This window comes from Indicator indicator, chromosome 21 (genome assembly GCF_027791375.1).
Source record: "Indicator indicator isolate 239-I01 chromosome 21, UM_Iind_1.1, whole genome shotgun sequence".
Taxonomy (NCBI): Eukaryota; Metazoa; Chordata; class Aves; order Piciformes; family Indicatoridae; genus Indicator; species Indicator indicator.
Window position 1 is genome coordinate 18,703,296 of NC_072030.1, and position 11,243 is coordinate 18,714,538.

At 62.0% G+C, this 11,243-nt stretch overlaps 1 protein-coding gene across 1 annotated transcript; it reads left to right on the forward strand.

Moving 5' to 3' along the window:
• The first annotated feature begins 806 nt into the window (after positions 1-806).
• Positions 807-9,148, forward strand: SSRP1 (structure specific recognition protein 1). Its single transcript, XM_054390354.1, has 16 exons — positions 807-860; positions 1,318-1,503; positions 1,749-1,854; positions 2,335-2,525; positions 3,205-3,435; positions 3,572-3,675; positions 3,790-3,918; positions 4,694-4,915; positions 4,987-5,059; positions 5,473-5,611; positions 6,213-6,258; positions 7,063-7,186; positions 7,664-7,834; positions 8,111-8,202; positions 8,307-8,520; positions 8,750-9,148. Exons 1-16 carry the CDS (start codon positions 807-809, stop codon positions 8,816-8,818), a joined length of 2,151 nt encoding a protein of 716 aa, XP_054246329.1. The 3' UTR covers positions 8,819-9,148.
• Positions 9,149-11,243: the final 2,095 nt, after the last annotated feature.

An 11,243-nucleotide genomic window follows, 5' to 3' on the forward strand; every position in this document is an offset into this window, starting at 1 on the left:
TGTGGCGGGGCAGGAGTGGGCGCTGAGTCCTCTCTAGCCCGAGCCCCTCGGGGTCCTCGGCGCTGCCGCTGTCTCGGGCTCCTCTCCGGTCCTCCGTGCCCGCCGCGGCGCCCCGAGCTGCCCTGCGCGGCCCTGCTCTATGGCGGAAGTGAGGTCGCTTCCGGCGGCGGCGGCGGCAGGGGAAAGGCTCCGCGTGAGGCTGGTGCTGCGCAGGCGGGAAAAGTGGCGGTGGTGCGGGGGGGCCTCACCGGGACCGGGGGACCGGGAGGGCGGGGAGCAGGGGCCGGGGACCGGCTGCACCGGGGGGGTGGGGAGCGCGGCCTAGGGCGGGGGGAGCGGCCCCATGGGGCTGCACCGGGGAGGCTGGGCCCGGTGGTCGGGGGCCCGCTGAGCCCCGGGAGTGGTAATCTGGGGTGCGGGGAGCGGTTCGGGGCACAGGGTGGGCAGAGCGGGGCTGAAGAGGCCGAGGGCAGCGAAGTGGAACGTAGCGCGGGGGCAGGGCGCAGAAGGCCTCGGGGCTGTGGCACGGCTGGGGAAGGGGGGAGCTGGGTCCGGGGTCCGGGCAGGTCTGGGATGCCCTCTGCGAGTGGGTGACTGCCGCTCCCAGGGGCAGCGCTCAAGGGGGCGAAGGAGGTGGAGCTGGCGGCGGGCGTGGGTTTAGGGGGATGGGGAGGGGGTTTGAAGGGATGGGGACTTGGTTTCGGGGTGCTTGGCAGAGCCCCCAGACTGACCTCCCTCTCCCCCCGGCAGCTGCTCTGGCCCGGGGCTGGCCCGGGGGCACTGACCGAGTCCCTGCCCCGGCCGCCATGGCCGACACGCTGGAGTTCAACGAGATCTACCAGGAGGTGAAGGGCTCTATGGTGAGTGTGCCGGGGGTGGGCGCTGTGCTCCCTGTGCAGACGTTACCAGCTGCTTCCCAGCCCTGCTATTGCTGCAGCCAGAGCTGGGGTTTACCGGCCCTGGTGGGCAGTGGGGAGGAGGGGGTGTGCCAGCTCTGAGCTCCACCAGAACCACTGTGGGAGGGCTGTGTGCTGGTGTTGGCCTGTGCCAGGAGTGCCCAGGGGCGTTTTTGGGTTACCCTGAACTGTCTGTCTTTTGGGGCATCTTCTCCAAAGCCCAATGCAAGTCTAGCACCCTGGGTACTGTGACTCCATGGTGCCTGAAGCTGAGGTTTGAGTGGTGAGGAGGGTGCAGGCTGCAGCAGGCGGCCAGCAGGGAGGTTGCTTTGTTTCTCCTGGAGGGGTTGTGCCCAGAGAGTGCCAGTTCCCTCTTGTTGTGGTGAGCTCCACACTCGCTCACAGCTGTCTGCTCCCCCAGAACGATGGGCGGCTGCGGCTGAGCCGCCAAGGAGTCATCTTCAAGAACAGCAAGACAGGGAAGGTGGACAACATCCAGGCCTCAGAGCTGGCTGAGGGTGTCTGGCGGCGCGTGGCACTGGGGCACGGCCTCAAGCTGCTCACCAAGAATGGCCACGTCTACAAGTACGACGGCTTCCGGGAGTCGGTGAGTGCACAGCCAGGGCTGCGGCCGCTTCGCTGGCCAGCTTGGCTGAACAGACAGCCCTGACCCCCCCCTTCAGACAGCCCTGACCCCCCCCTTCAGACAGCCCTGACCCCCCCCTTCAGGCAGCCCTGCCCCCCCCTTCAGGCAGCCCTGCCCCCCCCTTCAGACAGCCCTGACCCCCCCTTCAGACAGCCCTAACAGCCCCACCAAAGCCCTGGCCCAGCCTCTTTCTCCTCCCCACCCAGGAGTTTGAGAAGCTCTCGGAGTTCTTCAGGGCCCACTACCGCCTGGAGCTGGCTGAGAAGGACCTGTGTGTGAAGGGCTGGAACTGGGGCACTGTGCGCTTTGGGGGTGAGTGCTGAGGGCACTGGTGCTGCAGGAGGGGATCCCGGAGGCCCTGGTTGGGGTAGGAAGAGACCTTTGGTGATCATCCTGTCCAACCCCCAAGCTAGAGTGGGGCACCCATAGCAGGATCCCAATGTCCAGGCTGGTTTGGAATCTCTCCGGAGAAGGAGACTCTACAACCTCTCTTGGCAGCCTGCTCCAGGGCTCCAGCAGCCTCACTGCAAAGAAGTTTGTCCTCATCTTCAGGGGGAACCTCCTGGGTTCCACTTTGTGCTCACTGCCCCTTGTCCTGTTGCTGGGCACCACTGAGCAGAGTACAGCCCCATCCTGTTGCCTTCCAGCCTTTAGCTCTTGCTGAGCATCAAGAAGGTCCCCTCTGGGGCTGCCCCGGGCCTCTCAGCCTTCCCTTCTCACAGGGCACAGCAGCTCTGTCCTCACATCATTGTTCTGATCACACCATGACTGTGACCCCCTGATGCTCTGCAGGGCAGCTGCTCTCCTTCGACATTGGGGAGCAGCCTGTGTTTGAGATCCCCCTCAGCAACGTCTCCCAGTGCACCACTGGCAAGAACGAGGTGACTCTGGAGTTCCACCAGAACGATGACGCCGAGGTCTCACTCATGGAGGTTCGCTTCTACGTCCCCCCGACGCAGGAGGATGGCGTGGACCCCGTGGAGGTGGGTGAGGGGCTCTGGGGGGGGCCATAGGGACAGCAGCAGGGGTGAGAGGAGGGTGTCCAGGTGCCCTCACCCTGCTGCCACTCTCTGTAGGCATAGTGTGGCCAGCAGGAGAAGGGAAGTCCTTCTGCCCCTGTGCTCAGTACTGGTTAGGCCACACCTTGAGTACTGTGTCCAGTTCTGGGCCCCTCCATTCCAGAAAGATGTTGAGTTGCTTGGACGTGTCCAGAGAAAGGCAACAAATCTGGGGAAGGGTCTAGAGCACAAGGCTGGTGAGGGACCTGGAGCTCATGCCCTATGAGGAGCAGCTGAGGGAGCTGGGGGTGTTTAGCCTGGAGAAGAGGAGGCTCAAGGGAGACTGTATTGCCAGGGAGGCTGTAGCCAGGTGGGGCTTGGTCTCTTCTCCCAGGCAGCCAGCATCAGAACAAGAGGACACAGTCTCAGGCTGTGGAAGGGGAAGTTTAGGTTTGATCTTAGAAGTTCTTCACAGACAGAGAGATTGCCCTTGGGATGGGCTGCCCAGGGAGCGGGTGGGGTCGGTGTCTCTGGAGATGTTTAAGAAAGGCCTGGATGAGGCACTCAGTGCCATGGTCTGGTTGATCAGTTAGAGTCGGGTGATCAGTTGGACTTGATGATCTTGGAGGTCTCTTCCAAGCTGTCTGACTGTGTGTGTGACCAGGCCTTTGCCCAGAACGTCCTCTCCAAGGCGGACGTGATCCAGGCCACCGGGGATGCCATCTGCATCTTCCGGGAGCTGCAGTGCCTGACGCCGCGCGGGCGCTACGACATCCGCATCTACCCTACCTTCCTGCACCTCCACGGCAAGACCTTCGACTACAAGATCCCCTACACCACCGTGCTGCGCCTCTTCCTGCTGCCACACAAGGACCAGCGGCAGATGTTCTTCGTGGTGAGCGCTGCCAGGGCCCAGGGGTGGGTGTGGGTTGTGGGCTTGGGGGCATCTCACAGAATCGCAGAAGTATTGAGGCTAGAAAAGATCTCTGACATCATCAAGTCCCGCCCCTCACCTCCTCTTCTCTGTTCAGATCAGCCTGGACCCCCCGATCAAGCAAGGCCAGACGCGCTACCACTTCCTCATCCTGCTCTTCTCCAAGGATGAGGACATCTCACTGACCCTCAACATGAATGAGTGAGTTGGGTCCTGCTAGGCCTTGAGCCTCTCCCTGCCCCCAGAGGCTGAGGGGAGCTGAGGGACCCTTCTGAGCTCCTGTTCCCACCATCACCTGCCGCTTTGGTCATGCAGGGAGGAGGTGGAGAAGCGCTTCGAGGGGCGGCTCACCAAGAACATGTCCGGGTCCCTCTATGAGATGGTCAGCAGGGTGATGAAGGCTCTGGTCAACCGCAAGATCACAGTGCCTGGCAACTTCCAGGGGTGAGGCATGGCTGAGGGCTGGCTCTGCAGTGTGCCCAGGTGTCTGAGGTGGTCGCCATCACCCTGGATGGTGTCAGCAGGAGCAGGGCAGGGATTGCCCTTTTGCACTGGGCACTGGGTGAGGCCACACCTCAAATCTTGGGGTCAGTTTTGGGCCTCTTGATCCAAGTAGGATATTGAGGGGGTGGAGCATGCCCAGAGAAGGGCAATGAAGCTGCTGAAGGGTCTGGGGAACAGGGCTGGGGAGGAGCAGCTGGAGCTGAGGGATCTTTGGTGAGGAACACCTCCTGGGTTGTTCAGCCTGGAGAAAAGGAGGCTGAGGGGAGACCTTCTGGTTCTCACCAGTACCCTGAAAGGAGGTTGGAGCCAGGGAGTCACAGGACAAAAGGAAATTACCTCAGTTTGTCCCAGGGAAGGTTTAGGTTGGACATGAGGCACAATTTCTTGCCCTTGAGGGCTGTCAAGGCTTGGCCCAGGCTCTCTGGGGCAGTGGTAGAGTCCTCATGCCCAGATGGGCTTCAAAGCTGCGGAGATGTGGTGCTGAGGGATATGGTTTGGTGGTGCCCTGGCAGTGCTGGGTTAAGGCTTGGACTCCATAATCTGAAAGATTTCTTCCAGCCTAAACAGCTCTCCCATTGTGTGGCTGGCAGCAGGGGGTGGGGATGGGATGGCGCTGGGTGCCTGTGGGGTGTCCCAGTGACATTGGCTCCCCGTGGGTCACCCCTGGGCACTGGGTGCCTGCGGGTGTCACGTCAGGCTGTGTTTGTGCCCGCAGGCACTCGGGTGCCCAGTGCATCACCTGCTCCTACAAGGCCAGCTCGGGGCTGCTGTACCCCCTGGAGCGTGGCTTCATCTACGTGCACAAGCCGCCGGTGCACATCCGCTTCGACGAGATCTCCTTTGTCAACTTCGCGCGCGGCACCACCACCACCCGCTCCTTTGACTTCGAGATCGAGACCAAGCAGGGCACGCAGTACACCTTCAGCAGCATCGAGAGGTGGGCAGGGGCTGGGGTCCCCCAGGCACTCCCTTACCCCCCGCCCCTCACCCCCTTCTCCCACCCTGCAGGGAGGAGTATGGGAAGCTCTTCGACTTTGTCAATGCCAAGAAGCTGAACATCAAGAACCGAGGGCTGAAGGAGGTACCTGCCAGGCAGGGCTGGTGCCCCTGGGGGGCTGGGGTGGGCAGGGGCTGGTCACTCTCTTCTCACCAGCGTTCTGCTGCTTCTTCCTTTTTTTTTTTTTCACCTGTCTTTTCTCTCCTTGCCCTTGTAGAAGAAAAAGGTCCGTGCGATATTGATTCCCCTTCCTCTCTGTCCTCCTCCTGGTGCAGGTTCCTTTGCATGGCCATGGTGCCCCCTGACTAAACCCTGACTAAACTCCAGTGTGATGTGCCAGGCCCCCCTAACTCACATAACTTTTCCTCCCTCTCTCTCAAGCCCCAGTGGGGTGGGGATGTGGCTGGTGTCCCTGCCCCCTGCATGCCCTGGGGGCTGTCTTGGGGCAGCAGTGTGTCTGGTGCCACAGCCCTGGTCCTCACCCAGCTGTCCCACAGGGCATGAAGCAGAGCTATGATGAGTATGCCGACTCGGATGAGGACCAGCACGATGCCTACTTGGAGAGGATGAAGGAGGAGGGCAAGATCCGGGAGGAGAATGCCAACGACAGCAGCGACAACTCTGGAGAAGAAACAGGTGAGAGCTGGGGCTGGGGTGAGAGAGCTGGGGCTGGGGTGAGAGAGCTGGGGCTGGGGTGTGAGAGCTGGGGCTGGGGTGTGAGAGCTGGGGCTGGGGTGAGAGAGCTGGGGCTGGGGTGAGAGCTGGGGCTGGGTGTGAGAGCTGGGGCTGTGGTGAGAGCTGGGGCTGTGGTGAGAGCTGGGGGCTGTGGTGAGAGCTGGGGCTGTGGTGCTGGGGGCTGTGGTGAGAGCTGGGGGCTGTGGTGAGAGCTGGGGCTGTGGTGAGAGCTGGGGCTGGGGTGTGAGAGCTGGGGCTGGGGTGAGAGAGCTGGGGCTGGGGTGAGAGAGCTGGGGCTGGGGTGTGAGAGCTGGGGCTGGGGTGAGAGAGCTGGGGCTGGGGTGAGAGAGCTGGGGCTGGGGGGTGAGAGCTGGGGCTGGGGGGTGAGAGCTGGGGCTGGGGGGTGAGAGCTGGGGCTGGGGTGAGAGAGCTGGGGCTGGGGTGAGGGCTGGGGATGCGAGGGGTGACCAGGGGCCTGGGTGTTCCAGCTCCTTCCCCTGCCCTGGTGAGGTCTTGTCCATCCTCACCTCACTCTAAGCTGATCCCTGTGTTCTCCTTCCAGATGAGTCCTTCAACCCTGGGGAAGAGGATGATGATGTGGCTGAAGAGTGAGTAAAGACTGGGCAGGGTCTGTTGAGCAGGCTTGGCCAAGGTGCTGTGTGGGGCAGCAGCAGTTAGTGAAGGCTCTGGGCACAGAATCATAGAGCCATAGACTGGTTTGGGTGGGATGGGACCTTTAAAGTTGACCTACTCCAATCTCCTGCAGTCAGCAGGCACATCTCCAGCTCCAGCAGGTTGCTCAGAGCCCCAAACAACCTGACCTGGAATTGTTCCAGGCATGGAGCATCTCCCATCTCTCTAGGCAACCTGGGCCAGGGTCTCATCACCCTCAGTGTCAAACATTTCTCGCTTCTCTCCAGTTTGAATGTCCTTCTTTTAGTTCAAACCCATCCCCTCTTGTTGTGTCACGACAGGCCCTGCTAAACTCTGTCCCTAGCTTTCCTGGAAGCCCCTCCAAACCCCAGAAGGCCAGAGGAAGGTCTCCCTGGGGCTGGTATCACTTTCCCAATGCTGGAGTTCAGCCCTGGGAAGCAGCGGTTCTGGGTGTGCTCTGCTCATGCAGTTACAGACCCCAGGCATTGGAGCCTGCGGGGAGCCAGAGCTAGGTGGGGCTGAGCCCTGTGGGGCACCAGGGCCTGGAATGGGCAGGAAATTGAGAAGGGAGCTTATGGAGGAAGAGAGAGTCCCTGGGGAGCTGCCCAGCAGAGCACAGCGGCTGCAGGCTGGGAGCCTCCTGTGGAGCTGCAGAACGTGGGGCTGCTGCCTCTGCTGCCACGTCCCCACCTGCTGCATGCCCTCCCTGGGCAGGGGGCCCTGAGCTGCTGCTGAAGTGTTGTGCCCCTGCCTGCCAGGTTTGACAGCAACGCCTCTGCCAGCTCCTCCAGCGGGGATGGGGACAGCGACCGTGACGAGAAGAAGCCAGCCAAGAAGGCCAAGGTGGTCAAGGACCGCAAGCCCCGCAAGAAGCAGCTGGAGGTGAGGGACTGCTGCTGGGGGGTGGGCAGCAGGAGAGCAGGACCTGCTCTAGAGAAGCGCTGGGGGGAATGGAGCTCACAGCCCACCTGAGCTGCTTCGCTTTGGCCTGGCCTGTGCCACCTCCCGCCTGGGTCATTTGTCCAGGCCTAGCTTCTGTGGATGAGTTTCTGGTGAGACCCTAGTCCAGGTTGCTCAGAGAGGTGGGAGCTGCCCCGTCTCTGGAACCATTCCAGGTCAGGTTGGTTGTGGCTCTGAGCAGCCTGCTCTAGTTGCAGGTGTCCCTGCTGACTGCAGAAGGGTTGGACTAGAATGAGCTTGAAAGGTCCCTTTCAACCCAAATGAGTCTGGGATTCTATGATGAAGGAGGCCAGCTGAGGTCCAGCCCCTCATCCTGGGGCAGCTCCAAGTCCCCAGGTCTTCAGTGGTTGGTACCATTTGAGGGTCTCACCCTTGTTCTCTCCACTCTCTGTCCCCCAGAGCAAGAAGGGGAAGGACCCCAATGCTCCCAAGCGGCCGATGTCAGCCTACATGCTTTGGCTGAATGCCAACCGGGAAAGGATCAAGTCAGACCACCCTGGCATCAGCATCACAGACCTGTCCAAGAAGGCTGGGGAGCTGTGGAAGGCCATGTCCAAGGAGAAGAAGGAGGTGGGGAATGGGGCAGCAGGGCAGCCCTGCTGGTGGGAGGGCCTGAGCTGGTCCTGAGGAGCATGGTGTAGCTCTCAAGAGCTCCACAGATGGAGGGCAGGAGGGGAGTGTGGCTGTAGGGAGGTGACCTCTGGGCTGGGGAGCTGTCAGATGAGCACTGGCTTGGTCCAAGGTGGTGAGGGATGTGGTAGGAGTGCTGGTGCAGTGCAGGTGGGATGGTGTTGGGTGCTGGTGGAGGAAGAGAGAAGGTCCTGCTGAGCTTGTGCTCCTCTGCAGGAATGGGATCGCAAGGCGGAGGATGCCAGGAGGGACTACGAGAAGGCTATGAAGGAGTACGGCATGGGCAGCAAGTCAGAGAGCTCCAGGGGGTGAGTGCACAGGGCCTTGTCCCTCTGAGACAAGGCTGGCCCTGTCCTGGGGGTTCTGGGCTGGGGGCTGTCAGCAGGGTGACACTTCTGTCTTTTCCATACAGGGAGAAGTCTAAGAAGAAGAAGAAGAAGCAGGAGAAACAGGTGAAGGGGAAAGCAGAGAAGAAAGGTTCCACCTCTAAGTCCTCATCCTCCACCAAGTCACCTGCTAAGAACATGAATGAGAGCTTCAAGAGCAAAGAGTTTGTCTCCAGTGATGATAGCTCCTCTGCAGAGAGCAAGAAGGAGGTGAGGGCCTGGGCTGAGAGGCGGGGCAGGGTGTCCTGGGGAAGGGTCCCCCTCATCCCTGGCACTCTCAGGTGCTTCTTGTCACCTCTCTCTGGGTGGAGGTGGCTTGTCTGTGTGCTACAGGTATCCCCAGGTCACCACTCTTACCTCAGGGTGAGGGGTAAGGAAGGGGGATGGGAGATGCCTGACCTCTTCAATCCCTGGCATCACCATGCCCTGCCTTGACCTCATTCCCTCCTCTTCTGACCTCTTTCTGCAGGACTCGGAGGAGGAGGGGGTGGCCAGCTTGCCCCCCAGCTCGGAGGACTCTGCGTCGGGCTCAGATTAGCTCCATCCCACTGGCCCCAGGCTGGTCACTGAGGGGCAGGAGCCAAGTGGCCCTGAGGCAGGACCCTGCTTGGCCCCACCAAGACCTTGCCCTTAATGTGGGGAGAGGCAGGAGCAGGGCTGGAGCCCCCCCTACTGGGGAGCAGGACCTTGCAGAGAGGGTCCTGGAGGGGTCTACCCCTACCTCAGCTCAGTTCCCTATTGATTTTTTTTTTTTTTTTTTAATCTGGAGTTTGTTTCTGTCTCATTTCTTCCTGTTTTGGGTTTTTGTATTTTGGGTCTGTTCATGTGGCAACTGGCATTGAATAAAAAAGCCACCACGGCCTCAGCGTGGGTGCAGAGCTGTGGCGGTTGCGTGGCTGGTTCCTCTGTCTGCCTCTCCTTCCCTGCCTGTGCTTCTTGCAGTGGGGACAGCTCTGTCCATCCCTCCACCCATCACAGTGGGGCCTGCTTGTCTGTCTGCCCTTCTCCCTGAGGGGCTGGCTCTGTCTGTCCATCCTTCCTACAGTGGAGCCACCTCTGGCAGTCCGTGCCCCCTGCAGCCCCTGCCATCCTGCCCTGGCCTGCCGCCAGTGCTGAGCTCACCCTGCTCCATTACCGGCCTGGCCCCTCCATCCTGGTGCCAGCAGGGTTTCTCCCTGATCCGATTAGCTCCAGCCACAGCAGCTGCTTCCCGGCCTGGTTGTGGGCAGTCGGCCCCCCGGGATCCCCGCGTGCTTTACCGGCACTGCAGCTGGGGAGGGGGGGCTGCAGGGGGGTGTTGGGAGCTGGCTCTGAGCTGTATTGGCAGGGAGGTGCTGGAGTGTCCCAGGCAGGCTGTGAGCTGGGGTGGGGGTGGGTGTCCTGTGGAGGGGTGTGAGGCAGGGAGGTGCTGTGTAGGGTATTGTGAGCCAGCTGTGCACTGCAGGGGGGTGTCAGGCAGGGAGCTGAGGGGGTGCACTGCAGCAGGGCCCGACTCAGGGAGTACCTAGGGTGCCACAGACTGGCTGTGATCTAGGGTGCCAGGCAGAGGTGGGGTTTTAGGTGGGCAGGAGCTGAGGTGCTGCAAACTGGCAGGACACTGTGGTGGTGTGGTGGCTGGGGGGAGCCCCGGGTGTTGTCAGCCAGCTGTGCACTGCAGGGGGGTGTCATGGGTAGCTGTGTGCTGTGCCAGGCAGGTGGGGTGTGGGTGTTGTGAGCCAGCTGTGCACTATGGTGGGGTGCCAGGGAGGTGATCATAGAGTCACTGAATCGTTCAGGCTGGCAAAGACCTTTCAGAACATGGAGCCCTACTGTTACCCCAGCACTGCCAGGTCACCACCAAACCACGCTTCTCAGCCTCACATCTCCACAGCTTTGAAACCCCTCCAGGGATGGGGACTCCACTACCGCCCTGGGCAGGCTGGGCCAGGCCTTGACAACCCTCAAGGGTTAAAAATCGTTCGTCATGTCCAACCTGAATCTTTCCTGGGGCAGCGCGAGGCCGTTTCCTCTTGTTCTATCGCTTGTTCTTGGCAGAAGAGAGGGAGAGGGAGAGGGAGAGGGAGAGGGAGAGGGAGAGGGAGAGGGAGAGGGAGAGGGAGAGGCAGAGCTCTCTCCGACACCGCCCAGGCTGGAGGCGCTCTAATCTCCTCTCTATGGTCGGGTGAGGCGGGACGCGGCGCCTTTCTGTCCCCCTCGCGCCTCTCTATGATCCGCCCGGCCACGCGGCGCCGGCACCGTTCTATCCCGCCGCTCTCGTTGGTTTGGTGGACGGCGGGAGGGGGAGTGTGGGGTGGGGTGGGGCGTGGCCAGCGGTGGGTGACCGCCGGTCGTGTTTAACGGTGAACCGAGATCTCACCGGACTGGTGGTGCCCGCCGGGGCCGAAGCCGCGGGATTCACCGCTGCTTCGGCCCCGGCAGGCGCCACAAGCCCGGTGTTTCCGACCCGCCAAATCGAGTGAATGGTTCCGTTGCCATGGCAACGCGACTAGGCCCACAGGGTGCGGCCTTCCCAGCTACTCGAGCGGAGGCTTCGTTGCCGGGGCAACGCGACTAGGCCCGCAGGCTGCGGCCTACTCAGATACTCGAACGGAGGCTTCGTTGCCGGGGCAACGCGACTAGGCCCGCAGGCTGCGGCCTACTCAGATACTCGAACGGAGGCTTCGTTGCCGGGGCAACGGGGGTAGGCCCCACCGGAGCGGCGTTGCGGGGACACACGGACCCGCATTCTGGGGCCTCATCACCGTTCCGGGGGTGGGAAACGGGCCCGATGGCTTCCAGATGTGGGTTGGGGGTGGACTGAGGCGGGGCGGGGAGGGGAGGGCAGGGCCGGGAGGAGGCACCGAGCGGGTTTTTCCTGTCCCCGCAGCCCCGGTGAGTCACGGGAGAGGCAGCGTGAGACCCGTAGGGAGGGCAACACATCCCTGGTTACCCCTGCCCGTGTTCCCCCAACACCTACCCCGGAT

Excerpts from the sequence above, each read along its gene's own strand:
- SSRP1 (XM_054390354.1), top strand. The coding sequence starts at position 807 with ATGGCCGACACGCTGGAGTTCAACGAGATCTACCAGGAGGTGAAGGGC. Across the intron at positions 7,187-7,663 it reads CCCGCAAGAAGCAGCTGGAG|AGCAAGAAGGGGAAGGACCC; the intron begins GTGAGGGACTGC and ends TCTGTCCCCCAG. Across the intron at positions 8,203-8,306 it reads AAGTCAGAGAGCTCCAGGGG|GGAGAAGTCTAAGAAGAAGA; the intron begins GTGAGTGCACAG and ends TTTTCCATACAG.